General features: G+C 46.1%; 1 protein-coding gene across 1 annotated transcript in view; it reads right to left on the bottom strand.

The window, feature by feature from the left end:
• Positions 1 to 5,402: 5,402 nt before the first annotated feature.
• The window catches only part of PYCR3 (pyrroline-5-carboxylate reductase 3), a 49,620-nt gene continuing 27,721 nt past the window's right edge, over positions 5,403 to 27,301 (bottom strand). Inside the window, exons 4-6 of the mRNA XM_086966303.1 lie at positions 20,516 to 20,728; positions 18,775 to 18,867; positions 5,403 to 5,893 (exon numbers count right to left, since the gene is read on the bottom strand). Of these exons, the coding sequence (XP_086822429.1) occupies positions 5,711 to 5,893; positions 18,775 to 18,867; positions 20,516 to 20,728 (489 nt within the window). The 3' untranslated portion in view covers positions 5,403 to 5,710. The remainder of the gene's footprint in view (positions 5,894 to 18,774; positions 18,868 to 20,515; positions 20,729 to 27,301) is intronic.

Genomic DNA, 27,301 nt, shown 5'->3' with positions numbered 1-27,301 from the left:
CATGTTGATAGTGAACCCCAGCAAATGCAGGAGGTCTGCTTTAGTCTGGTGGTGGGAAACAACAGCCTGGGACGAGCCCGCCTTCAACAGCCAGTCATCAAGACAGGGAAAAATTGAAACCCCTGATCTGCGCAGATGAGCTGCGTCCACCACCATCACCTTCGTGAACACCCGAGGGGCACCGGTAAGGCCAAAGCGGAGCACAGTGAACTGAAAATGCTCATGGCATACTGTGAACCATAGGTAGTGTCTGTGGGCTGGCAGGATGGGGATGTGGAAATAGGCATCCTGCAAGTCCAATGCTACCATCCACTCTCCAGGGCCAAGGGCAGACAGAACCGGAGCCAATATTAGCATTTTGAACTTCTCCTTCTGGAGGAAGCGATTGAGGGCTCTGAGGTCTAGAATAGGACCCAGGCCTTTGCACTTCTTGGGCACCTGAAAGTAGTGAGAATAGCAACCACAACCTATTTCTGGGGCAGGGACCCTCACAATAGCTCTCTTGGCCAAGAGAGCTGAGATTTCCTGGCGGGGAAGTGCCAAATTAACCTCCGACATGAGATTAAAAGATGGTGGCATGGAGGGAGGGTTAGTCTCGAAGGGGAGGAAATAGGCCCTCCGTACTATTTGCAAAACCCACCTGTCTGACATGATGGTTTGCCTGTGGGGGAGGTGATGGCGAATCCTGCAGCCCACTGGCAGTTGAAGGCACTGAAAAGGTCTGACTAGGAAGGACTGGATGCGGATGTGGATGTGGACTGGTCCTACTGCTGGCTCCAAGACCCGTGAGGTAGCCATCAAAGGGCATGTCCAGCAAGGTCGTTTGGACATCTCCCGAAAAGGCAGAAGGGCTACTGACATGGCAATCGTTCTGCCTAGTAAGTCATGGAATCCAGTCCATATCTTATTGTGAATTTAGCTGCATCTCTCCCATCCGCCACTGCCTGGGAGAGAACAGCCCGGGGCTCCTCGGGGCGCTGAGGCAGCACCTGCGCAACAGAGTCCCAAATGGGGTGGGAGTATCAACCCAAGAGGCATGCGGTATTCACAGACTGCAGTGCCAAGCTGGAGGAAGAGAACATGTGCTTACCAAGGTGATCCATATTCTTGGATTCCCTATCTGGGAAAGCAGAAGGGAATGAGCCCTTGGGCGAAGAGGCTTGGACCACCAACCTCTCGGGGGAAGGGTGTTGGGTGAGGAAAACTGAGGTGTGCATGACCAGGGGCTGGCGGAAGGCAATTGTTCTCTACACAGGAGCCCTTGTGCTGGGCCTGGACCAGGTGCCCAGAATGAGGTCAGTGAGGGCTTTGTTGAAGGGCAGATGGGGTGCAGAGGAGGATGCCGCAGGCTGAAGCACCTCTGTCTGGAGGTTAGTCCTGACCACCACTGAAGGGAGCTCAAGGCCCAACACCTCAGAAGCCCTTCTCACCACCACAGCGTATGATGCTCCCTCCTCTGTAACCACGGTAGGGGGAGAAAGCAAGTGTCCAGACTACTGGGATCACTAAGATCCTCTCTCCAGTCCGGCTCTTCTAGCTAGTCTGCTAAAGTGTTCAGCGACCCCTCACAGTCCTTCTCAACACCTTCTGGGTAGGTACCCCCCGCCGTCAGGACAGACTTCGGTCTGGCTGTAGGTCCATCTCGGGGGTGAAGATGGGGACAGCGCCGGCCGAGGGCATCAATCTGGATCCGCAGGGGTCCTCCGAGACCAGGGCCGGCGCCACCGGCATCAAAGGCCCAGGACCCCCAACTGGCTCTGCGAAGCCCAAAGATGCACCGGCGGAGTCATGCTGCCCAAAAACATGGTAAAGGGACTTGTAAAATTTATGACGTTGGGCAGAAGACGTTCAAGCTCCCGGAAAAAGGCAGAAGTGGGGAGTTGTCCCTGAAGTAGATAATGGAGACAGAGCCTTTGAGCAACAACGCTCTGGGTCCCACGTTGTGCCAGCCGACACCGGGGAGATGGCAAAGAGCTCCAGTGCTTCTTCGCCTTCTTCTTGTGCTTCGATGTATGTGAAGACTTGAAAGATTTGGAAGACTTTGAGTGCGACATGGTGTGGGGGCTCCACGAGCGGCCTAGAGACCTTCCTCTCAAACGAGATTGGGAGCGATGCGAAGCAGACAGCTGGGTCTCCAAGAGCTTTTGGGACCACCCCAGCAAATTAATGGCCCTGCAGTCGGAGCACGACTTTGGATCGTGGTCACGCTCCAGACACCAAAGACACACAAGGTGCCGATCCGTCACAGACATCAGTTTGTGACAGGCGTCACAAAGCTTGACCCTGTCTGGCGTTGGGATATTCTCAGCGCACCAGGAGTCGAAAAACTCGAAAAAGAGGTCGACAAAATGTAAAAAAAAGTTTATTAAAAAGTGACTATGGGGTAATCTCTTACGGAATCTGCGCTAGGCTAGCGTAGAGAAAAAAAAGAGCTGATGTCAGTGCGCAGTGGCGGCGTCTAAGTAGGCACCGCGATATCATACCAGAGACTATGACGCCGACGATAGACGCAGAGTCGACTGACGCCACCTACTGATGTGCAGCTGAGAAAAAATTCTCCGGATCCAGTCTGAAGCCTGGGAGAAATTCTAAGGTAAGGAATCTATAACTAACGGTCTATTTCAGATAGAACTAATTATAGAGGTTTTGCATTGTGGTCCTATTTCATTTTTTAGGATTCTTCATAATAGGTATTTTGTTTTTATTAAAGCATCCTTCATCAAAACAGAGATCCTTTAGGGAGGACAACCTAGGTGTACAAAGAAAGTCCGAGCAGAAGATATATACAATGTACAGACGTATTTCAGCTTGCCCGTGAATTACTAAACACCAGCCTATATTTTACACTATAAGTAACCACATATTTTGTACAGCGGGTATCCATGTTTTTTGGGGAATCTACATCCTATTAATTTTAAACTTCTATGCACTGAAAAAAACCGCCCAAACTAATTAGTACAGTGAATCAGATGTGAGAAGGGATGTGTCTCAATCAATACAACACAGACAGATGAATGAAAGTGAAAATCAACTATTTAATTTTATAAATGTTTTAAACATTACAAGGAAATATATTTGTTACAAATAAATAACTTCTGCTCTAGTTAACATAGTATTAATAGTAGTTAAACAACTTTCATATCTCAAACAGATGAAATGTAAACCACTGCTGAAATGGAGTCATAAATATAACGACTAGGATATTTAAACAAATTAATACATACATAAATTGCCAGCACCGCTAGAAAGATAAGGATCTTGGTTCAGGCGTATAGATCTTTGATATATGAAATGGTCAGAGTATTTTGCCCAGCCTATAGAACAACATCAGGGGTGCTCCATGCCGCTCATTACAAACTTCTAAATTTTCCATTCTGGATACAAAAGAAAGCATCGCCGTAACATCAAAGTACATTTGCAGGTCCCAAATATTACGCTACAAGACATTGTTTATTTCCAGTGGTACTGCAATGTGAGGACGTTCCTGCAATGGCCTTATATTTTAATTTGTACAATTACTTCTATACATTTTCTATTTGGGTGATAAATACAAACATACTAAATAGGTTCAAAACATTACAAAATTTTATTTTTTAAGTTTTTCAATTCATTTAAATACTAATTTTCATCACAAAAATCACAAAGGAAAAAATTACAATTCATATCAAAACCCTGACAAAAAACAGAGGAATCATCAATATATACAACACAATTAATATATAAAAATTATAACCCCTTGGTAACAAACATATCTCTCAACATCCTCACATGCTAACAATCATACCACACTCAACCTCATATTCAAATGGAGAAGGAACTGAATAGATAATAAGCAGAATAACAATGCTAAAATATTGGCCCCCAGATGTACTATTGGGCCATCGCAGCAGGTCTACGCGCGTTTCGGCAGCACTCGGCCGCCTTCATCAGGACCTTTTCCTCGTGATACAATCAATACCAAGGGATCAATTAGCACCAACGGCAGTAGAGTCAGGGAGGACCGGCTCTCACAATATTCATAGGGCAGGATGTCCTGTTTGTCCTTGAAGTGGCTTTAATGGTAGTTGGAGACCCACTTGTTGGCAGTTGAGACAGACGGTGCGGAGACACGATGCTACAAGTATAGTTGCAAGGGACGCAGACTACGGAGCAACTTTACCCACGAGGGTGCTGTCTTCATGAATAAGTTTCTCTAATCAAATTGAAATGACGGCGAGCACATTCACGAATGTGCCTTTCTACCATATGTGTCCTTTATAATAAATTGAAATTACGGTAGGAATTTTAACTGACATCCCGCTGACCGTCTTTGTCTTAAACCACTCCATGAATTCGAAAATCTAGGAACCATCTGCCACACCGGGTCTCCAACTACCATTAAAGCCACTTCAAGGACAAACAGGACATCCTGCCCTATGAATATTGTGAGAGCCGGTCCTCCCTGACTCTACTGCCGTTGGTGCTAATTGATCCCTTGGTATTGATTGTATCACGAGGAAAAGGTCCTGATGAAGGCGGCCGAGTGCTGCCGAAACGCGCGTAGACCTGCTGCGATGGCCCAATAGTACATCTGGGGGCCAATATTTTAGCATTGTTATTCTGCTTATTATCTATTCAGTTCCTTCTCCATTTGAATATGAGGTTGAGTGTGGTATGATTGTTAGCATGTGAGGATGTTGAGAGATATGTTTGTTACCAAGGGGTTATAATTTTTATATATTAATTGTGTTGTATATATTGATGATTCCTCTGTTTTTTGTCAGGGTTTTGATATGAATTGTAATTTTTTCCTTTGTGATTTTTGTGATGAAAATTAGTATTTAAATGAATTGAAAAACTTAAAAAATAAAATTTTGTAATGTTTTGAACCTATTTAGTATGTTTGTATTTATCACCCAAATAGAAAATGTATAGAAGTAATTGTACAAATTAAAATATAAGGCCATTGCAGGAACGTCCTCACATTGCAGTGCTTATGCTCCCCTCTGTTCCTGGGCCAAATTTACCTTTTGAGGGGGTCCCTTCGTACATGTTGGTTATTTCCAGTGGTAAACATTATTTTTGCCTCCAAGACCAAAACCCCCCCAAAAAACTGACATAGGCAAGGCTGTATAATCAACAGCTGAAGTAGCAACTCAGCATCATAAATGTTTGATATCTTTTACCTCAGTCATGCTCATTTAGTGAATCTCAAAATTAAATAAACAAGCACAAACTTCTGGGTTTCCTGCCCGTAGATCACAAAACCTTGAATTACTGTGCGAGCTTATCAGATCGCCTTTTTGCTATGCACTAGAAATCTTGAGGTTTGAGTACTCACCAAACCCACACCAGAATATCAGTAGGTTAAATGAACAGGCAAGCCAGGGATCACTGCAACATCAATGCACTGGGCATTACATGATTGGCCAAACAGTTTTTAATGATCTGGAAACCAACAAGCAGGAAAACTATGTGATCTGGAACAAGTCCATTTTCAAGTTTTACATTTTGGAATGTGGTGTGGGGAAAACATTTACACACTGTTGTTACTATTAGTCTCTATATCTTCACCTTTTTCCCCAAAGTCAACGGCTGTACATCCGCAGTCTACGAGGCCCTGGAACAGAGTGGACCACATGCCGTACAACTTTCACAACAGTAGGGAGAATTAACAACTAAGAACTTGTGCAATGGTGATATGGGCTGTTTCAATGGTGGTGATCAGCATTCATTGCTTGCCTATCTCTCGAGCCCTAGACGTTGCAGCCTCCACCGCATTCATGACTGTCGCTCTCAGGCCCCCCTTCTCCAGTTCATGGAGGGCATGGATGGTGGTCCCACCAGGGGTGCACACATCATTTCGCAATTTAGCAGGATGCTCTCCAGTTTCCAGGATCATTTTAGCTGCACCCTGAAGGAAACAATAGATTTGAATTCATTTGTTTGAGAAGAAGGACAAAGGACAAACAGTAAAATGTGTTCCAGCAGCTCATTGTCTGCAAGTTTTCTTCACCATCCCGCTTCATCATTACATATTCTACACCTCGAACCACTTGTTGAAAATTTGAGGGAATACTGCCATCCGCCAAGTACCTGGTATTACAGAATCTTCATATTCTTTTGGCCTTGGCACAGCCTTTGTGCATAAGTGGACCCTGACAACCACAGACTTGCCTACTGTTTAGCGAACCGTGTAAAATTCTTTGTGGATCTCACTACAGTGTTGTAGAATACATGAGAAAAACAACTGTAAAAAAGCTTCTCAAATTAGGTGGCTTCAAAATACTATGCAAATAGGAATAAAGTCTAAAGGGACATCAAATATGCACGCAGTAGGCTGTTGTTCCTAATACTTTGGGTTTCAGCTCTCTTTTTCTCAGCAACTCTGTCCATTATTCCACACCCACTTCTGGTTTAGCCACTCTGGAATCTCTGTGTTAAGAGTCAGTGGCTTTTGGGGATCTTATTGTTCCTGATTAATCAAAGCCTGTCACAATATTACATATTATCACATAGCACAACACTATGTTTAGCTTGGCTGCACAGCTGTCTGCAGACCTATTGAAACCATTTCTTTAAAATACAGAAAGAGTGGACTTTGGTGTCACAAATGCAAAACGTGTGCCTTCCTCTCCTTCAATTTTCGGGAAGAAGATTGATGCCTTACATCGCCAGTTTCCACGCTCCTGGGACTGAACTTTTGTTGCTCCCTCCAGCTACTGTGCTGGCCGAGTAGTGATGAACCCCCAGATTGGAAGCGGTGACTGCTGCGATTAGCTTGATCCAGTGGCATCATCTACGAGCCACCAATCAGTTGGACTGGTTTCAGTGTCACTTGTGGGTGCGAGCGTCATACTCTTTCTGATCATTCGTAACCTAGAAAACTGGGGCCATGCAGCTATGCGGGAGGGAGTCCGCCATTTTGTGCTTTTCCGACCCTCCCTCCTCTGCCTCGCGACTGACTCCTATCCTTACAGGAAATCCGATTTTCAGCGAGGGAGACACCCAAAACATTGTCGCCCAACACTGGAGCAGCAGAACCCGAGGTGAGCCTCCGAGGCGAGTGGATCTTTCCCGGCCCACTTTGTGCTGTCCACGAGCGGCAGTCCAGTGGGGCTTACTGTGCAAAGCTGGCGGTGCTTGCGTCCCAAAAGCAGGGGCTGCATGAACATCTATTCGCATGTACCTCAGACCAGTGTGTTAGCCTGGTCCCACTGCACCTCTCTTCCCTCACAGCCGAACAGGCATAGCTGGGTCCTCACAGTACCTTTGCCCGTCCCCTGTGCGAAGGGGGTGGATGCTCACTCACTCTGGGTCAGCGTTGCGAGATAGGAGTCTGCTATGACACAAGGCTGTTGCCTCTCTCATCACAGTTTGTTATTTCCCTTGTGGAGCCGGTCTTTTGTGCCAAAGGCTCTCTGTGTACTTTCACTTCCCCGTTCATCTTCATTTATAGCGGCTAGTGTTTACTGCTCTCTTTCCGGATGCTGATACCTCATTTCTTTCCACCTCGGTCACCTGCAATCTGGGGCAGATCGGTGGCAGTAAGGAAACCTCCATTTTGGATTGAGTGAGGGGGATCAATCACCCCGCTCCCAACATTTTGTCTTGGCTGCTGCCCCCTCAGCCCCACCACAATAAATGTACCACATGCTACCCACACTCAGCTAGGTAACCAGGCCATACAACATATCATGTGCTGATCACAGAATTATCCCTATCAGTAATTGGTGCACTAGCCTATTGATGGCTAATAAGCTTGAATCAGTTGGTGCAAGTCATTTTGACTATTTCTTTGACTTCATGTTGTTTCACCTGGACTATTAATATATAGAGGTCCTATCCCCCTCGACTGTAGCTACTTTGAAACAGTTGCAAGGATCTGTTCTATGAGAGCCAGGGTGGACTCATCCTGGCTGACTTAGTTTTGATGCCACTTTATGGTTGAATTTTGCAATAGGGACACTTATAATCTTGAGCTTTTCGTAGTGTCCTTCTATGATATGTACTGAACATTTAATTCTGAGATGTACAACAAACATATTGCTTGGCCTTACAATAACCTAGTCAAGGAGCGATCTATATGGTATTGCCTTTGATGTGTTTACCTCTCGCCCGTTAATGAACCTCTGGATAGTGCCGATCTCCCAACCCAACTCGCCTGGATCTGCCTTAAAACACTGGATCTTGGTACAAGCTCTCGTGCCTGTCTCCCTGGCATCTGGCCCCTTGATTGACCGGGTCCTGCTTGACCCTGCACGCACCCACCTCCCCTCCCGCCAGGCCTGTGTGACTCTCACCCCCAGTATTTGTTGCTGTCCTGCCGTGTTGACTAACTCACCTGCTATTTGCACTGTACTTACATTGGATGTTATAACCAAGTTCAAGGATTTATATAGCGCACTACTCACCCAGAGGGTCTCAAGGCGCTTGGGGATGGGTTCATTATTTATCGAATAGCCAGGTTTTAAGTTCTTTTCTGAAGGAGATGTGGTTCTGTGTAAGGCGGAGGTGGGTGGGGAGTGAGTTCCAGGTCTTGGCCGCCAAGTAGGAGAAGGATCTGCCTCCCATGGTGGATCTTTGGATACGCGGAACTGCGGCGAGGCCTTGATTGGAGGATCTTAGTTGGCGGGTGGGTGTGTAGAAGGATAGTCGAGAGTTGAGGCATTCGGGCCCTAGTTTGTAGAGGGCCTTGTGTGCGTGGGTGAGGAGACGGAATGTTATTCTCTTGTTGACGGGGAGCCAGTGGAGGTCTTTCAGGTGGTCGGTAATGTGATTTTGGCGAGGGATGTCCAAGATGAGTCTCGCTGATGCGTTTTGGATGCGTTGGAGTTTTTTCTGTAATTTGGCTATAATTCCGGCGTAGAGGGTGTTTCCGTAGTCCAGTCGACTCGTGACTAGCGCGTGGGTGAAAGTCTTTCTTGTCTCGGAGGGGATCCAATGGAAGATTTTTTTGAGCATACGAAGTACGTTGAAGCAGGAGGATGAGACGGCGTTGACTTGTCTGGTCATCGAGAGTGAGGAATCTAGGATGAAGCCCAGGTTGCGTGCGTGATCTGTGGGTATGGGTGCTGTGCCCAGAGCTGAAGGCCACCATGAGTCGTCCCAGGCAGAGGGGGATGATCCTAGGATGAGCACCTCCGTTTTGTCTGAGTTAAGTTTTAGGCAGCTGTTTTTCATCCATTCGGCTACTTCTTTCATGCCTTCGTGGAGGTTGGTTTTGGCGGAGTTAGGGTCTTTGGTGAGGGAAAGGATCAGCTGGGTGTCGTCAGCGTAGGAGATGATGTTAAGGTTGTGATGACACGCGGAGGATGCGAGTGGACTCATGTAAACGTTGAAGAGGGTGGGACTGAGTGATGATCCTTGTGGTACACCGCAAATGACTTCGGTAGCCTCTGATTTGAATGGCGGAAGTCTTACTCTCTGGGTTCTTCCGGCGAGGAACGAGATGATCCAGTCCAGTGCTTTTCCTTGTATTCCGATGTTGTTGAGGCGTTGTATGAGGGTGCTATGACAGACTGTGTCGAAGGCGGCGGAGAGGTCGAGTAGAATGAGGGCTACTGTTTCTCCGTTGTCCAGTAGTGTTCGGATATCGTCTGTGGCTGCGATGAGGGCGGTTTCGGTGCTGTGTTGGGCTCGAAAGCCGTTCTGTGAGGGATCGAGGGAGTTGTTGGATTCGAGGAAGGCGGCGAGTTGGCTATTGACGGCTTTCTCGATGACTTTTGCCGGGAAAGGGAGGAGGGATATTGGGCGGTAGTTTTTGAGTTCAGAGGGGTCTGCTGTGAGTTTCTTCAGGAGGGCGCTGACTTCGGCATGTTTCCAGCTTTCTGGGAAGGTAGCAGAGTTGAAGGAGCAGTTGATAACATCACGGAGATGGGGTGCGATGATGGAGTCTGCTTTGTTGAAGATGTAGTGGGGACATGGGTCGGTTGGCGAGCCAGAGTGGATGGAATTCATTAGGCGGATGGTGTTTTCGGTGGTGATTGGGTTCCAGGCGCTGAGAGTGTTAGAGGGCGGTTTAGGTTCTGAGGGGGGTGGGGAGGATTGTTCGTTGGAACGGTTTTCGAAGCGGTTATGAATGTCGGCAATTTTGTTGTAGAAGAAGGAGGATAACGAATCGCAGAGGTCTTGGGAGGGAGTGATGTTGTTTGAGGCTGCGGTGGGGTTGGTAAATTCTTTGACGATGTTGAAAAGTTCATTGCTGTTATGGGCATTGTTGTCGAGTCGATTCTTGAGTGCTGATTTCTTGGTGGATCGAATCAGCTGGTGGTGTTTGCGGGTGGCTATCTTGAAGGTGGTCATGTTGTCGGCGGTTGGGTTTTTTCTCCATGTTTTCTCGATAGTACGGCATAGTTTCTTGGATTTCTTAAGGTCATCGTTGAACCAGGGGGCCTTTTTGCGGTCTTGTTTGGTGTGATTGTTTTTCAAGGGTGCTAATTCGTCAGCGCTGTGAGTGATCCATTGTTTGAATTTGATGGCAGCTTGGTTTGGGTCCGATGAGAGGGCTGGTGGTTTTTGGTTGAGCGATGTGAGGAGTTGGTCGGTGGTGATTTTATTCCATTTTCTTCGGGGGCGAAGGCATGAGGACTAATGAAGTCAGTGATGTCCTCGATGAATTGTTTACGTGTTCCTGGAGGCCTGTAGAGGAGGGTGCTTTTGAGTGTGGTTCTGGGGTCCGTGTGGATCTGGAAGTGGAGGTGTTCGGCGGTGGTAAGGTTATTGTCAGAGCTGGTCGTGATTTTGATGATGTTCTTATGGACGATGGCGATGCCTCCTCCAGTTTGAATGGAGCGGTCTTTTCGGATGATCTTGTAATTGTCCGGGATGGCTATGGCGATGTCGGGTGTTGATGATGCATTCATCCATGTTTCAGTGAGGAAGGCGACGTCTGGTGATATGGTGTCGAGTAGATCCCAGAGTTCGGTGGCGTGTCTGTGGACCGAGCGGGTATTCAGCAGGATGCACTTCAGGTGGTTAGAGTCGGAGCTGTGTTTGGGGTTAGTGGATGTGGTAAGGGTCTTGACGCTGGTATATTTGCAGGAGTGGCAGGTGAAGGGCCCGTGTGTACGTCCCGGGGCAGCTTCGTAGCATTGGGGTGTGCGTCCGGGGTTAAGGGCTAGGAGGGTGGCTGCGTCATACTTAATGCGGCCGGAGTGCGGTTTGCGGGGGCTAGGGGCTATGGCGCTGGGCGCGGTCGGGCGTAGACGGGCTTACCTTTGGCGCGCAATGGGCGCGTTCGCTGCGCGTGAACGCTGCGCGTAAAGGCATCTGTCATATGTGGATAGTGGAGTGGGGAGGGGCGAGGGAGGAGCAGCAGGGAGGCGGGATGGAGAGTCGGGGAGGGAAGGCAGGACAACAACAACAATCTTCGCAAAATGACAGTAAGCCAACAGCGATCCGGGTTGGGGGCACAGAGTGAGAAGGAACGCGGTAAAGATGAAGATACAATCAGGCACAATGAATATCAGGCACAGTTCAATTAATGCAGGCAGCAGCAATAGAGGAGTGTTGCAGCGCGTTACGGGACACTAGCGCTATGCAAATTAGATTAAAGCGCACGAGGGTGAATCATAAATAAATATAGATAAATATATATATTATGCTTCTTAGCTGCGGTGGTCTACAGGTAACGATACCCGTCTGGCGTGTAGTTAGGGAGTAGCGTGGAGAGGAGCGACCGCTTCTGAGAGTTCAGGACGGTCACAGAGAGCTATCGGGAGAGTGGAGCCTGACGATCTGTGGGAGGGAGGAGCAGCAGGGAGGCGGGAGGCGGGGTGGAGAGTCGGGGAGGGAAGGCAGGACAACAACAACAATCTGCGCAAAATGGCATTAAGCCAACAGCGATCCGGGTTGGGGGCAGAGAGTGAGAAGGAACGCGGTAAAGATAAAGATACAATCAGGCACAATGAATATCAGGCACAGTTCAATTAATGCAGGCAGCAGCAATAGAGGAGCGTTGCAGCGCGTTATGGGACACTAGCGCTATGCAAATTAGATTAAAGCGCACAAGGGTGAATTATAAATAAATATAGATAAATAGGTAAATATATATATTATGCTTCTTAGCTGCGGTGGTCTACAGGTAACGATACCCGTCTGGCGTGTAGTTGACCTGGTATGACCAGGTTCTACTTGACCCTGCCATGGCTGTGCGACTCACCCCCAGTATTTGCAGCTGTTGTGCTGTGCTGATTGCCTCACCCGCTATTTGCACTGTACTTGCACTGTATGTCATATACCACATATTGTAGATGCCGTCCACTCAGCTACCCGACCTATGCAGCTAAACGGCCACTTGATATTGGTCTGATGCTCTGCGACACCCATTGGTTCTAGATCAGAAAGTGACCTCAATGTGTTATCGAATGTCCTGCGAATATGACACTGGAAATAACTCTCCAGAACTAAAAACGCCATGAGATATCTCAAACATATAATCCTCAACCTTAATAAAGAAACGTATTACTGACCCCTACTTCTGCCACAAAAAGAGTACTCTACTGAATGACCTCATCTTCTCTACCTATAGATGTGCTAAAAGGAGGAAAGTCCATTCTTCCCCACTCAACACCACCATCCAAAAAAAATACCACACGGAAATAAATTTACTATTGCGCCCTCCACGATAAACAATGCGGATGCCACCATCTCCATCTACAACAACGACACCATGCTAATTGAATCTTCAGATCGCAATCTTGAACTTTTTGATCTCTTTTCCTACCTCAAAGACAAACTAGACTTGACCATCCCCCGCCTACTCCCTTGTATCTCCTCTGTGTCCCCTCCCCTTCCGCAAACCCCGGTCTCCCCACCCCAATTCCCGCTCCCCCCACCCATCTCCCTTGGCGATCACCCTCCCTTATTACGGCACTACTGCAGTCCAACATCTGCCCTCCCGCAGCAATAATGCTAGCACTCCCTCACGCCAACACCACTCAGACATCCCCATCTCACATTCTTCTATAGACCCAGACATTAACACTCCCATCAACAAGATCAATACATCCACCGCCTCCTCTCAACCAACCATTACCAAGTCTTCGATTATGAACTCTACAGATGCTGGCTCCACAAACTTCCCCGATTTGTCTAGTTCTATACACTACAGAGCTTACATTTGCCAGGATCTTCTTAGGAGACGGTTCTCTGACTCTATTCTTGACACTATAATTTCTGAACTGCAATTGATTATGGCTGACATCCACAAACTAGTTCATATCACCTCCAACCTTGAACACAAGTGGTCCTCACACACAACTCACCCCCAGATTAACAACACTAATTCCCAATTGCCACTTTGCCTCTATCTCTTCCTACTCATAGTCCATCCATCCTTATATGAAATCCACACCGAACCATAACCACTCAGTCAGACCTAATAGGCTACTCAGACAGTTATCAGATCAAGAAATACTTTCCCTGGAGGCGCTAGGGGGCGCACAGCGGAATGGCTGGGTAAGACCACAGCTCCGCCGGACGGCTGCACTCGCGGCGCCCTGAGGCCGTTCTAATGCCCACAAACGCCATATAAAAACGGAACACTGGGTGTATGAAGGCGGCGTGCGCACGGTGTGCTGAAGATTGAGGCCCGATAACCGGCGATTTCAGATATAAATTGCAGATACCAGCTCCGGGAGTCGGGAGCGGACAAGATGGCGGTCATCCTTCTCCCCTTCTCGTCCGTATAGATAGCGGAGGTCCGGACACCACGGCTGACCCGGGGGAAGCGGATAAGGCTCCCAGGTATGTCTGCCCAGCGGCATGTGTGCAGTTACCCTGGTGGAATGAAAGGAGTGTGTTACGGAGGAAACGCATTGCTGAGACCCACTTCAGACTGACGTGGGCAAAATGGCGGAGCGCGGAGTGAAGGCTTCGGAGATAGTTAGGCGCGGATGAAACGTGTTCCTAGCCCAGACGCTTTCCGTCCACGGTCTGCATGCTCCTGAGGTGTTGGAGTTCGCTGACACAATGAAGGGGTGTATTTGACAACGCAGGCGGCCCACAACAGTGCATAAGCCTGATGTCACAGCGGGGCCCCAGCCGACCACACGATCCTCCGGAGAGCAGCGCTACTTGCCCGCATTGAGGTGGCTGCAAACAACACACTTAGAGCGCTGGCCTTACAACTTAAATAGCGAAGGGACACGGAGGTTTTGGTGAAGAAGGGAGGTGCTGGCTCACGTCTGGAGTCCCCCGGTGAGGTGCGCCCCCAGAACCCAGCAGGAGCGCAATACAGGGCACCAAAACGGCGACAGTCACCAGAAGAACGAGATCCACGCCACGGATCAGGGCTCTGACCACACGGCCTCCAACTACCATGGTAAGGCCAGAGAAACAACAGCAAAAGATATCTTTTGAGGCGAAAAAGACGCCAAAAACTGCAGACACAGGGTCTCCTGCAATGAGCGGAACACCAAACATATCAACGGAAAATTGGACAATTTGACGTGCAGGATGGATGGTATGGCGGTCAATTTGTGAAGCAGATCATCACACAGAAAAAAGCAAGTGCACGAGATGGTCAGCAGATAGACTCGGATTGAGCAAGAGGGGAATACGTTTGAGCGAGACTGTATGTGAGTATATAACACTTTGCAGCCACGTGGTCTCTTCCGCTCCCCGGCGACAGCATGGTCCATGCCTGGCGACTCTGAGTGCCCAAGACAGACTGCGGGATTTGCACTAACTTTGGTTAAAGGGTCTCTTGGCACGTTGGGCATTGATTAAGGATTGACTAATGCGGGGGTTGGAACATAACGGGAGTAAGAACCCCAAGCTGCGTATTACAGGGGGTCTGGTTTGGCTGAGCGCTGGCGCGTGACTCAGGCGCCGAATGGTGGGCACTGTGCTTAGCACATTGAACTGCTTGTTCTTTCTGTGTACTGGGATAACATTTCCGGCGCCTACTTAGAAACTGTTTAGATGTATGTGCTCCATTGCCAGGAACAGACCCCATTATGGCTGACATGGGTGGCAAATTACTATGCTGAACGACAAACAGTTGTGGCAGGAGGATCGCCGCGGGGATGCCAGTGAACAATGTACACTCCCCGCCCACAATAACCACCCTTGTGCTTTGCTGCCTACACAAAATATTGTTATTTGTTTTGTTGAAGAAGCTGGGGTCATGGATCAATCTGCTGAATGGAGGCACATGTTGGTTATTAATTGAAATGGAACACGATAGTCCCACGAGTTCCATAGACATACATCCGATGCAGATTGTCAAACGCACCAACGAGATCCACGCCACGGATCAGGGCTCTGACCACACCGCCTCCAACTACCATGGTAAGGCCAGAGAAACAACAGCAAAAGATATCTTTTGAGGCGAAAAAGACGCCAAAAACAATCCTCAAAGTTCCTACCTCGCATACGCCCATGACCACTCTCAAAACTCCTTCAATTGCGTGTTACTCAATTGCCTTTCAGCTGTGAAACACGCGGCGGACACAGCCGATTTCATTCTTAACAATGACTTGGACATCCTTGTGCTCACTGAAACTTGGTTGAATGAATCTTCAGCCACAATCCTTGACATAATAGCCCAACCACATTCCCCTCCCCAAGTCATGACATCATCAGACTAGACCCTTTAGGCAATTTTGGGGTGACTTAGCCTGTATATACAGATCCATACTTTCTCTGAAACAATCAAAGGATCTCTCACTGCCTTCCTGCGAATAGCTATGGATCGACATCACCACCGATGACAACTTAAGATGTTCTCTTCCCACGTTCTACCACCTGCCAAGAGATAACCACAGGTTCATCCAACAGATCATGGAGATTATCTGTGATGAACACAACAACCAGATTTTTCTTGGTGACTTGAACTTTCATTGGAACAATTCCAGTGACCCTCTTGTGAACAGTTTCAAAACCTTTCTCCAAGACTTTAACCTTATCTAAGCGTGCAACAGCGCAACCCATAACTAAGGGGCCACCCAAGATTTAATCATTGTTAAAGAGAATAAAGAAATTGAATCCATCCTACCTTGCAACTAGACTGACCACCACTGCATCACCTTCCACATCTCAGAAAGGGCAATTATTTCTAGGGGGGACTTATGAAAGCCAAACACTGGGTCTGAGATACCTGCAACATTAACCCACTCACTATGTTGGCTCTTAGTAATGGAATCCTGTCCCACCCTTCTCTATGGATAACCTTCTTGACCAAACAGAGTACCACATCATGGACACACTTGCACCTAAACAACTAAAAAGAATCCTGACCAAGTGAACTAACCCCCAGTTTCAATTGTAACCTTAACGAGGAAGGCGTCACCTCAGAATCACAAAAAGAGTATGGAGACATTCCCCATCTTGTCCAATGTCAAACGCCTATGGCAAAGAAGGACTAGACATAGCAACTAATCAACCCAAAAAACTGTTACAAATTATCAAAAACTAGACGACCTGCAGAAACTATTACCCTTCCTCAGACAACAAAACACTACCTAACTGCAAGACCTTCACCACCTTCTTTGCTGAGAAAACCATGCTAATCACCAACGATGTCCAAAACACTATGCAACTCCTACCACCCTAATCCCCCTACATTCTACCCCATATGATCAGGAGGGATGCCCGAGAAACACCCTTGCTCACCTAAAAATAACGCCGACGGGTCTAGCTTCAAAATATTTGAAAAAAATGACATCCTAAACATTTTGACCTCATAAATACTCAAATGACCCCCCTTCCCACACTCTCCCCTCCAAATTCCTCAATAAGTCCATCTACATCCTACTCCCATTGTAGGCTAGGATAATCATTGTGTCACTCACTCAAGGCACCTTACCCGACCGCCTCAAAAGTGGGCAGGTTATTCCTACACGAAAGAAACACCCAACTCCAACCAGTCTGATCCCATAAATTACTGCCCTATTTTCAACATCCCAACCTTAGCCAAACTCTTCGAAAGATGTGTACACTTACAGCTTCACAATCACATTGAACATTTCCAACTCCTCGACTGATGTCCATCAGGCTTCCAATTGGGTCATAGCACCAAAACTGCTCTGGTCCACATTGTCGACAATGCCCTTTGCTCACCAGACCAGAAGGAATCTTGCCTACTTATCCTTTTTGACCTGTCGCCTCATTTGACACTGATACCCACACATCATGATACCCTAATGAATCTTCTGGAACACAGGATGGGTATCTCCGACACCGTACTAAAATGGTTCTCCTCTTTCCTCCACAACAGATCTCAGCGCATCCCAATCAACTATGCTCTCTCCGATCAGTCGCCAGTGTTGTTGTGCGTACTCAAAGAATTTACTCTCTCCTTGACATTGTTTAACTTAGAAATGGAGCTCCTAACTGAAACCCTCAAAGTGGCCCACATCTCCTACCACATGTACGCGGACTATACTCAACTCTATCTGAAAATCACCTCTCCTAAGGACATCAATATCCTCAAAAACACCCCGGCACAAACGCAACACTGGCTGACCCATAACCACCTCAAACTCAATGCCCTCAAAACAGAATTTCCACTGATCTCACCACCCACCATCAAATCCAATATCAAAGGCAGGCGCCCTCATCTTACTGGCTTGAATTATACCCCACAAATCGTTGATTCTGCAAAATACCTAGGTATAACCCTAGACAAAAACACATTGGTGCTACCACCAGAGAAGCAAATCATTAATTATACATCCTAAGGAAACTACAACATTTCCTCCCCTTGGCAGACCTCAAAACAGCAGTTCAAGCTCTTGTATTATCAAAATTAGACTGCAGTAGTGCTACCCTTGTGGTCCTTCAGAAAATCTCACTTGCACCTCTAAAGGCTACCCTAAATACAGCTGCTAGGCTCATCACTGGATCTTTAAAATCGTGATCACATCGCTCCCGACCAGTAATCACTGAAATGGCCACCCTACGAGGCCAGGATCCACCTCAAAATTGCATGCATGACCCATAAACCATGGCACCACAATACTCCCTCCTACCTGACCCAGAAATGTACCTTATCGGGTGGAAACAGACCCTCTAGAAATACTAGATCCTTACTAACGTCACATAAATTCAATAAAAAGTCAACCTTTCCAGGATAGCCCCCACAATCTGGAACTCTCTTCCTCACCAGATCAGATGCAACCCATCCACCTCCGTCTTCAAAAAAGAAGTAAAAACTCTACTTTCCAACAAATTCCTCTCATAAAGAGGCTCTTACCTCCCTATCCTCCTCATGATCTACTATTCTCTGCCACTCTTATTTTTATTCGTAAATAATGTGCTATTGTTCTTTGTAATCTATGTCTGTACATTATCACTGTCTGTTTCATATTTTCCCTTTTTCCCACTGGTAAAGTGCTCTGTCGCCCGTAAGAGTCTTGTTTGCACTATATAACACTCTAAATAAATATTTCGGTCATACATCATGCTATTGGCTGTTTGGGGCCTCATTCCACATCCTTTGGAGAGCCTCAATTACAAAGCACAACCAAATGTTTTACATCTCAGATGTACACAGAATCATCACAGATTAAATTCTTTAACATCCATGCAATGTTTTCTGTTCTTCACTGCCACAGGCTTTTTCAATGCAATGGTTAGGACTCCCATTTTTTTTGCTCAAGCATTACATATAGCTTAAAAATAAGCTTTGGCAGAACGGACAGGTCTTGCTTTAATTTGGGAAAACAGGCACACACAAGAGCTGAATGCGTACTTTTGTAGATGACAGCCCTACTTACTCACTTTGCTAATGCATGTTTCATATGTGATATCATCAGTTCAGGTATAAATTACAAGCCACCAACGTACCAGCAGTGTCTGAGCAGCAATTCTATTTGCCAAGTCACTGGGCATCCCCATTTTGATAGCTCCGTCCACAAGTGCTTCAGCAAATGTGTAAACCTGAAGGGGGTGGAAGGAGAAAGAAAACGTTTGCACATCGGTACATTCCAATTTTTGCAGTAAATATGTTGAAATGTAAGAATTGCAGAATATTTTATAAGCACGTGAACAGGACGACTGAGGGAGCGACTGATGGGACCGTCACTTTCAGGACTTTTTATTTTGTGAGTAAAGTATTGTTCTTACATCTCAGTGAATGAGTGAATCGTGGCTCGTTGCCACTGGTGAATGCGCTTTAGGATTTTTTTATTTCTCTGTGCGGTCACTGCAAAACGGTCAGGTTTTTTGTACTCCACTCTTGGCCATTCTAAAGGTTCTCCAAGTTCTACACTTGGTGAGGATCACAAGAGGAGGAGGATCGCTCATCAATTGCGCTGTTCTGAAGGGCAGACTCATTGTAGAGGCCTCAACATGTTCCTTCATCACTAATGATTTACTCATTCCTTTTGCAGGCCTGGGCTCCCAAGAGAAGACAACTGGTGCCGGTTCTTCTCCAGAGCACCTAGAAGTAAACATTCCACAATTTCTTTTTACACAAAATTATGGTTCGAATAGACTTCTTCGAAGCTATGCTTGCCACGAGAAAGGTTACTCGATGGCTATAGGGAGACCATATTCAAACTGGGAGGTGGGGAGTCAAGACCATCGATTTTAAAAGAGTTTCTCGTTAAAGAGAATGTTAGGGACTGATGTACATTAGCAAGTTGCCATAAGTAATAACTTTGGGTTAAGTTTGCTTTTTTCTTCCCCTGTATACTAGCCAAATAATAGTCTGGCGTGCTGTTTTATTTCCTACTTAATTTGAGTATTCTGTATGTAGACATTCGGACCACCAGTGTTGGATACAGGTTCTCCAGCTTTGGGTAGCGTAGCTGTCCTTAAATATGGATTTAGAAGTGTTGTTTTGAGGGCCATCTTTGCACTGCTGCCTGTAGTCCCAATTTTGTGTGTGTTGAGTACACCCGCCTCCAGCTCTTCCCAAACATTATTCCCTCTGCAATGGAGCTCCATTCCTCCCAACTCACGTAGCATGGCGCAAGAAGAGGCAGTTTTAGCTTTCAGAAGGATATATGTCCTTAGGGAATGGGAGAATACGCAAAACAAGGGAAGTGGTTAGCATTGGAGAGACCAATATAGGACATCAGTAATGGGAGGGATTTCAGGAGCGGCAAGGTGGGTACAACAATCAGAGGCTGGTGTTCAGCAGAAATAAAAGAATCACATGGAGGGGATTGATGAGGAAAAGGCGACATGGAGCAGAATGATAGTTATACAACGAAGTGTCAGGTTCAAGCAGTTGCTTATTTGATTAATATATATTTATTGTTTAAAAAGACTAATAAAGAGAATATAAAAAGTTGCGTAATGTTTAGTTTCACTATTGTCATATCTCAGCAACAAAGTAGAGACAATATGCATCGGCCATAAGGATATCTCTTTTTGTAAAGCATCATTGCAGAAGATACAGACAAATGGGACTCCAACAGGAGTACAGTTTTTTTTTCACCGGGTGGCAACAAACATTTGAAATTCCCCATCTGATACACTAGAAATCTGCAGACACCAATCCCATGTCTGTTCTATTGTGGGAATGAAGCCTTGTTGAGTATGGCTGCAGACAGGACATACCCTATTTGGCAATACTTACATAGGCCACACCGCTGCCACTCAGCCCCGTGTGGATATCAATGTAGGACTCTGGAACCTCCTCACACAAACTGCACGATGACATTACAGTCTTCAAAAGAGCCGCCTGCTGGTCTCCGGCACAGCCGCCCCGGCAGAACACGGCAGCACCGGCCTGCACAACACAGGGTAGGTTAGGTAGAGCTCGCAGCACACTGGTCCCTGGAGGAAGAAGCTGAGAAGAGCAGAGCGCATAAGTGGCTTGCATTTCAGTCGACATTCGAACATACTGTTGCTGGGTGTCATGGCAGCAGAATTAGTGGTCGCACTAGAACCACAAAAATGCTGCATTTAGCCAAAATTCTTACAGCAAGTTCAGGAATAAGAATGATACCAATTGAAATCAAACCATGTCTTAGTGCAAGTTTGACACCTTTTGGCTTCAGTGCATAATAATGCATATCTTGCTAATGAACAAGCGGATAATACACATTTAGGAACAGGAATGTGTGAGTGCATTTATAAGCTAAAGTACTAAAGTCATAATGAAACCAGCTGAATACAACATCAGATTTTTGCTATGTGTATGAGTTCCAAAAACATGCCACTAAAACACACCTCTATTAATGTGACATGTTCACTTTGCATCTGAATTCAGGAGGGACTTCCAATTCCCACTGAAATAACTCCTAGCCGGATCATGATGCTCTTAAGCCACGGAACCCAGCCTCCGGACACCAGCACTATTAACAGACAACTTATTGTCCTAAGCGCTCTCAAAACCTGGCTCTTTTCTTTAGTACCAGCATCATTTTTCTAAGGGTACATGCATTCATGCTACCTTTCTCTTTTCTATGTATTTCCTGAGATCACAAACACCTCATGTGTGATATGCACTGACTTATCATACATAATACATCTTGATGAACTAAAATAAATAAAATAAACATTCACACACACAAGTGATCTGATGTATTTACCAATGCAGGTTGAACATTCCTCTCTTGCAAACCACTCAATGAATAGCTTTTTCAATGGCGTAACTCTGTAACTTTGACAGGCACACCACTATCACCGTGCAATCACCAGAGCTCAAATACCCAAAGGGTCATGAGTTCTAATACCCAGTTGCACTGTTTGAGGCTCCGATCCATCTGACACAATCACACTGCAGCGACGCCATAATCTACACCGTGTGCACCCCTTCTTCCCTGCATGCCATCTTGATGTTACTGCATTCACCACTGCAGAAGCAAAGCCCAACCCAGTGGCACCTTCCTGCTTTCCTCTATGGCCTTGCACTGCTCCCCTACATTCAGCCATGCACGCCCCTCCAGGATCCAACACTTCTCTGGTTACAGGAAGCTGAAATGTGGATACAAACTGTAAGCTGCTCTCAACTCCAGGCCAAAAGTGAACGGAAACTGCCTTCAACCCCGAGACAAGGGTTAACACAATCCTTCACCAACCCCAAGCTAAAGTGTAACCTGTACATCATCCAGCCCTTTAGTAAGTAGTAATACAAGCTGGATCTAAGCCCTGAGGCCCAAGCTAATGTGATGTAGATGCTGGTGTAGAGTACAAGCACAATACAAACCGAATAAGTAGGATTTTGGGGTAAATTGAGCATGTGGATTCATGTGTTGAAGTGCAAACCCCTGGAATCCCAGAGTACTTCAAGCTGGAGTGGAGGGTAAGAGAGGAGTACAGGCTGCATTCTCGCACAGCTCGACTACACAGCAGGTTGTAACACTCTTGCTACTTTGCACAAATGTCAATGATTTATTTTTGCAGTAACATATAGAGCGTAATAAGCTAGAAACTGGAAAGCTTTATGATCACAGGGAAGGGGATCTTCCATGAGCCACACTGAAGGTGATCTTTGTCTGCTGTTGCTAAGCTCTTCGGTTCTGGTTCAACGTGGTTCCAGCATGGAAGCAGTAACAATGCAGGAATTTGGAGTTGGCTAAAACACATCCGTGCTATTCTCCCTCCATTTGTAATCAGACTGTTATGAACGAAACGTAGTGCAGTGAGAAGGGCCCTCACTGCTTTCCCCCTTGCAATTCTGATCAATGATTGGTCCACTTTAGCTGGTCCAGACTAGCGGCTTTTCAGTTGCTCATGAGAAGTTCAAACTGAGTCTGTTGCTTTATTTATATTGTAAACCATCAACTGGGATGCTGGCGTTGAGTTTTGGCAGTACACTGCACAGTTTTAGTCACTTCTGCGTGCCATTGAGACTAAGTGCTTAATTTGAGCCGGTGGGTTCCGGGCTCAGCATCGCCACTTAATTGTCAGCAATGACACTTATGAGAGCTGCCACATGGTGGCACTGTTTGTGTAATTCAGAAATGAACAGAACAAAAATTGTTTATTATTCAGTATACATTAAAAACAACAAAGAACCGCCACCCAAGTCATTCTTTTAGCTTATGGGGCCTCAAACAGTCTATTATGTCACCATTGTAGCAGAGTGATTGGTAGTAGTGTTGGTACTGTCATTGGCAGCACTGGCAGTGGCAATGGGTGGTGCAAGGTTTGATGGCCTCCTTTACAAATTAGGCGCTGAAACGCTACCTGCTCTATTTCAGATGCTGTCAAAACTCTTCCTCCTAGTTGCCACTTTAGTTGTATGTTTAATTTATGGATACAGATCAGAGATCTTAAAACTGTTGGGCACATCCCCCTGGGGATGCAATTACATGTAAATGAGGATAGCCTGGAAGTGCGAAATGCGTGTTTCTGGGCTTTCTTCATTTATATGTAGCCGTTAAAGCCCATACAAAAGAGTGAGGACAGTACTATAGAGTGGTAAGGTGCAAAGTCAGTAAATGTGAAGACAGAGTCAAAGACCTGGCTAAAGAGAGGGAAATAAATCGTAATTTTATTGTTCTTTTCCCCCCTTTGGGTAACTGCATATAAAAACACGCACTCGCCTAAAATGCAAAATAAATGAAAGTTAAACTAATCAAAGGGAAATATACTGGATTACCTTATGACAATGCAACGATTAGTGGAGAAGTTTGAAAGATTTCGGATAACATGTACATCCAGCTAATGTAATCTAGGGTAAGAATGAAACTTAGGATCTAGGTGGGTGACTAGATTAAAAAGAGAAGAGGCCCAATCTCAATGGCAGAGGCTTCTGATCACGTTTTCAAGGTAAAATAAAGCTGAAGGGCATCAAACTGTGTCTTGGACATATCTTTAAAAAAAAATAAAAAGTACGCATACTGACGGCGCCTCGTTCTTAGCAACATGATCGGACAACGAGTTAGGACCTCACACACCTCAACCAACATAGGTAGTACCTCATATTTCTACAATCTAACACGTAGGTCCAGCAGTAATTGCTCTAGACCATTCTAGTTAGACAGTTCTAGTTCAAGTTAGAATGCCACAATGACACACTAGTGGCAGGTGAATGCTATCATGCTGCAGATAATAACATACCAATGCCAGCTTTCCTTTCCAAGCACTTGTCACACCACACTTAAAACATTTTTCTGTACTAGGCCTGCCCTTCCTCACGAATAAGCTCCATGCATGTTTGCAGGTTCACTTGCCTCGTACACTAACAGGGCATCATGTAAGGCACACCCAGACAAACCAGAGTGGGCAGTAAAACATGTCCTTTCAGCCTAGCTCTGTGCAGCAAGGCCCACCTAGCAGCCTCCAACACACACTAGTATACAATATAGCCCAAAGTGCCAGTGGACATGGAACTTGGTGAGAAGGGACACTGAGTGTAAGATTAAGACAAAGGGCTTATGACTGAAGAAGGCTTGGCTATAGAGAAGAAAAAGATCTTGTAAGAAGGTCAGGGAGATGGATCAAGGCTTGGCTCGTGGCACCACATCACCCATGCGAGGACGCAGGCGGATTGAATAGCTGAATTGAAGCCAGGACTGGCTCTAGTCTAGGAGACAACGGGCCACGTCCTCAGGAAGGCACAGACGGGGTTAAAAGGGACAGGCAGGAGGACACGGCTAAGGCCCCCTTAAGTAAGTCATCTGCTCTCAACAGGCATGGAGAGATGAATCCTGTATATGCTAACACCGTAGCATATAAACAGGAGAATGTTTATGCAGAAAACACTCATTCACAGGCTATTACCTGAACTGTAAATAAGTCCAGTGGAGTCCACAGTTAAGCTGAGTAACAGGCACCAATGCAGCCATGGGGACGAGTCAAGCTAGAAAACGTACATGAAAAAGAAGAATGCAAGTGCCAGCTGAGGCTTGACATAAAAAAGAATCACCGGTGCACCGCCGGCCTGCGTACAATGGCAGTGGAAGAAACTGAAGTAGTGCTCTACCACCTGTGCACTGGTTGTAAATAACTGTACTGCTCATCATAGGCATGAGGAGGGTCTGGGGTACATCCTCCACGGAAAAAACACCATGAATTAAGCCCATGGTCTGCAGGGTGTAGCGCAATCACAAAGAGAATGCCAACTTGAGACACCTGGAGAAGAGCACAGTTGTGGGACTGTAGCCGAGGGGCCGTAGTGGGATATAGGCAATTCACATAAAATAACCTCTCTGGACTGAAAGCCATAAATTGTGAAGCACAAAAAACACATGCGTCTCGATGCAAGCGCCTTTGATGATGTCTTTGTTAATCCTATTAAGCAGGGCAAATTAAAGAAAATTGTTGTCCAAGTTTTTTAATTAATTCTCTTGATACATGACATTTGATTGGCGGTCAACAAAATCAGCCTCCTGTACCATGTTACACCACTTTTAATGAGTTCTTCAAGCACCAGGTTTGCTTCATTGTATTGTTCTGTACCATTCATGTAGTACTTTGTAGTGCTGATGGGGGTTGAAAATTTTTCGTATTTGTATTAGGTTCCTGGGTACTCTTTCCAAAATGTAGGGTTGAGCAGAGTTTCGATTGTAGGTGGACCTATAAAAGAGGTGCTGGGTAAGGGTCATGAGGTCTGTAGACATGGGGCATCGTTGTTGCTTTAAGCATGAAGTGTTAAGGACCAGTCTGAGAATTAACACATTCAGGCATTCGAATATTCATTTATCGTAACATATTAGTAATAACCATGGGGAAAGCTGGGTTTTCGTGCTCTCTTTAAATTCAATATGGTTGAAAGAGGTTGTACTGACAATATTTCCTCCAGGAGATTTGATGATGGGAGGGACAGATAGGAGAGGAATCAAATCTGGATCAACGACCTCTGGATTGGTAATCGTTGTGGAGTATTTGCTGACGGAGGCAGGGACCTCAGCGTAAATGGCAGAATGAGCTATGCACATAGCTTTGAACACGATATATCTACCAGCAGGATCCAGTGTAGAGATCGAAGAGCAGGTGAAACGCATGACCTGACAAGGATTAGGGATTATTTTGCAGGTGCATTCTGGATTCGCTGTATCTTCTGAATGACTCGATGGGATGCTCCGAGGTATACACAATGGCAACAGTCCAGACAGGAAAGCATTAGGTTGACAGTGGTCTCTACCTTTGCCTGAGTGAGGAATATTGGACTTAGGTTTTTCATCATACAAAGAATCCTATTGTAATTTGATTCACTTGTGGGATCACAAAGAGGTTTGGGTCCATGATCATGCTCAGATCCCTCACCCGCAATGATGGGTTAGGATGTGGTCCACGCTCTCTGTGGTGGACTGGTGAAAGGCAGTCCATTTATCATAGGCTAATGTATCCGTTTTTGATGCATTTCATTTGAGCTAATTCAGTAGCCTCTCATCATTTGTGGCTGGGAGGCAATAAACAATGGCACAGCAATGCATCTCAGATGAACTGTGAAGTCTTAATAAAGTTTGTGTGTTGCCCACATGGGTCACTGCGAATCCCCCACATGGGAGGGAAAAAAGGTCAGAGCAGAAAAGGGGCAGAGATAGAATGCAGGTTCTATTACTCAGGAAGGAAGCAAACCTGGGAAGGACTATGCTTTTAATCCCAAAACATTGAGTCTCTGGAGTAGAGTGGGTGGGATGATGGCCAGTATCAAAGTCAGCGGAAGATCCCATAGCAGAAGTGCAGCTACCCCATTAGAGTCCATCAGCACCGAGAGACCCTCACGGGTGAGTAGCACGCTTTATAAACCCCCGATTGATTGACTGATTGATTGTAGTCTTAATGCGGTCTCATGTTTCGGACTGTGCGCCTAACTGGGCACAGTTGTTTGGATGTCAGATAGAAAAGAATAGCCTCTATGTGAGCTCCTAGTTGTACACCGTCAATTCTTTAAACAATCTAGTTCAGGAAACCTGTGATTGTCTTATGAAGTTCCTTGGTGGTACTGCAGAGTCAGTTTGCCCTTAGGGTCGCTTGTCTTTTCCAGTACTTTTCTTTTTCTAGATTTAAGGGTTTTCTGCCATGATGCGAGCCAATCAGCATTCCGACATCAAAGGGAGGTTATACGGGTTCTTGATGATGTTGTAGTCAAGGTCTGAGATATGCCAGACAGAACTTTTGAACAAAGATTGGAGGAGGTGTTGGTAAGTGAAGAAATACAAATATTACAGAATGCGGCGTAGTCCAGACTTTTCTATGCTCCAGCAGTTATTTAGGCAACTTCAGGTTTAAATTGGAGGTTAGCGGATACCCGTGATGAGGTTCAGAGGGATAGAAAATAGCATCTAGGTAATACAGGGGTGGGGAGGGGGGCAAGATATTATTTAAACTACAAGTAGCGATTCCACGTTGTGTTGCAGATATTCTGAAATGGGTAGATCATATTTGAAGCCACCTAGTGAGGAGAGATTGGGATGGTTTGGGGTGATATTTTTAACAACGACTTGAAAGTGGGGAGAAACGCGAG

This window comes from Lissotriton vulgaris, chromosome 4_1 (assembly GCF_964263255.1).
Source record: "Lissotriton vulgaris chromosome 4_1, aLisVul1.2, whole genome shotgun sequence".
NCBI classification, from domain to species: Eukaryota; Metazoa; Chordata; class Amphibia; order Caudata; family Salamandridae; genus Lissotriton; species Lissotriton vulgaris.
This window is presented reverse-complemented; position numbering and strand designations above follow the sequence as displayed.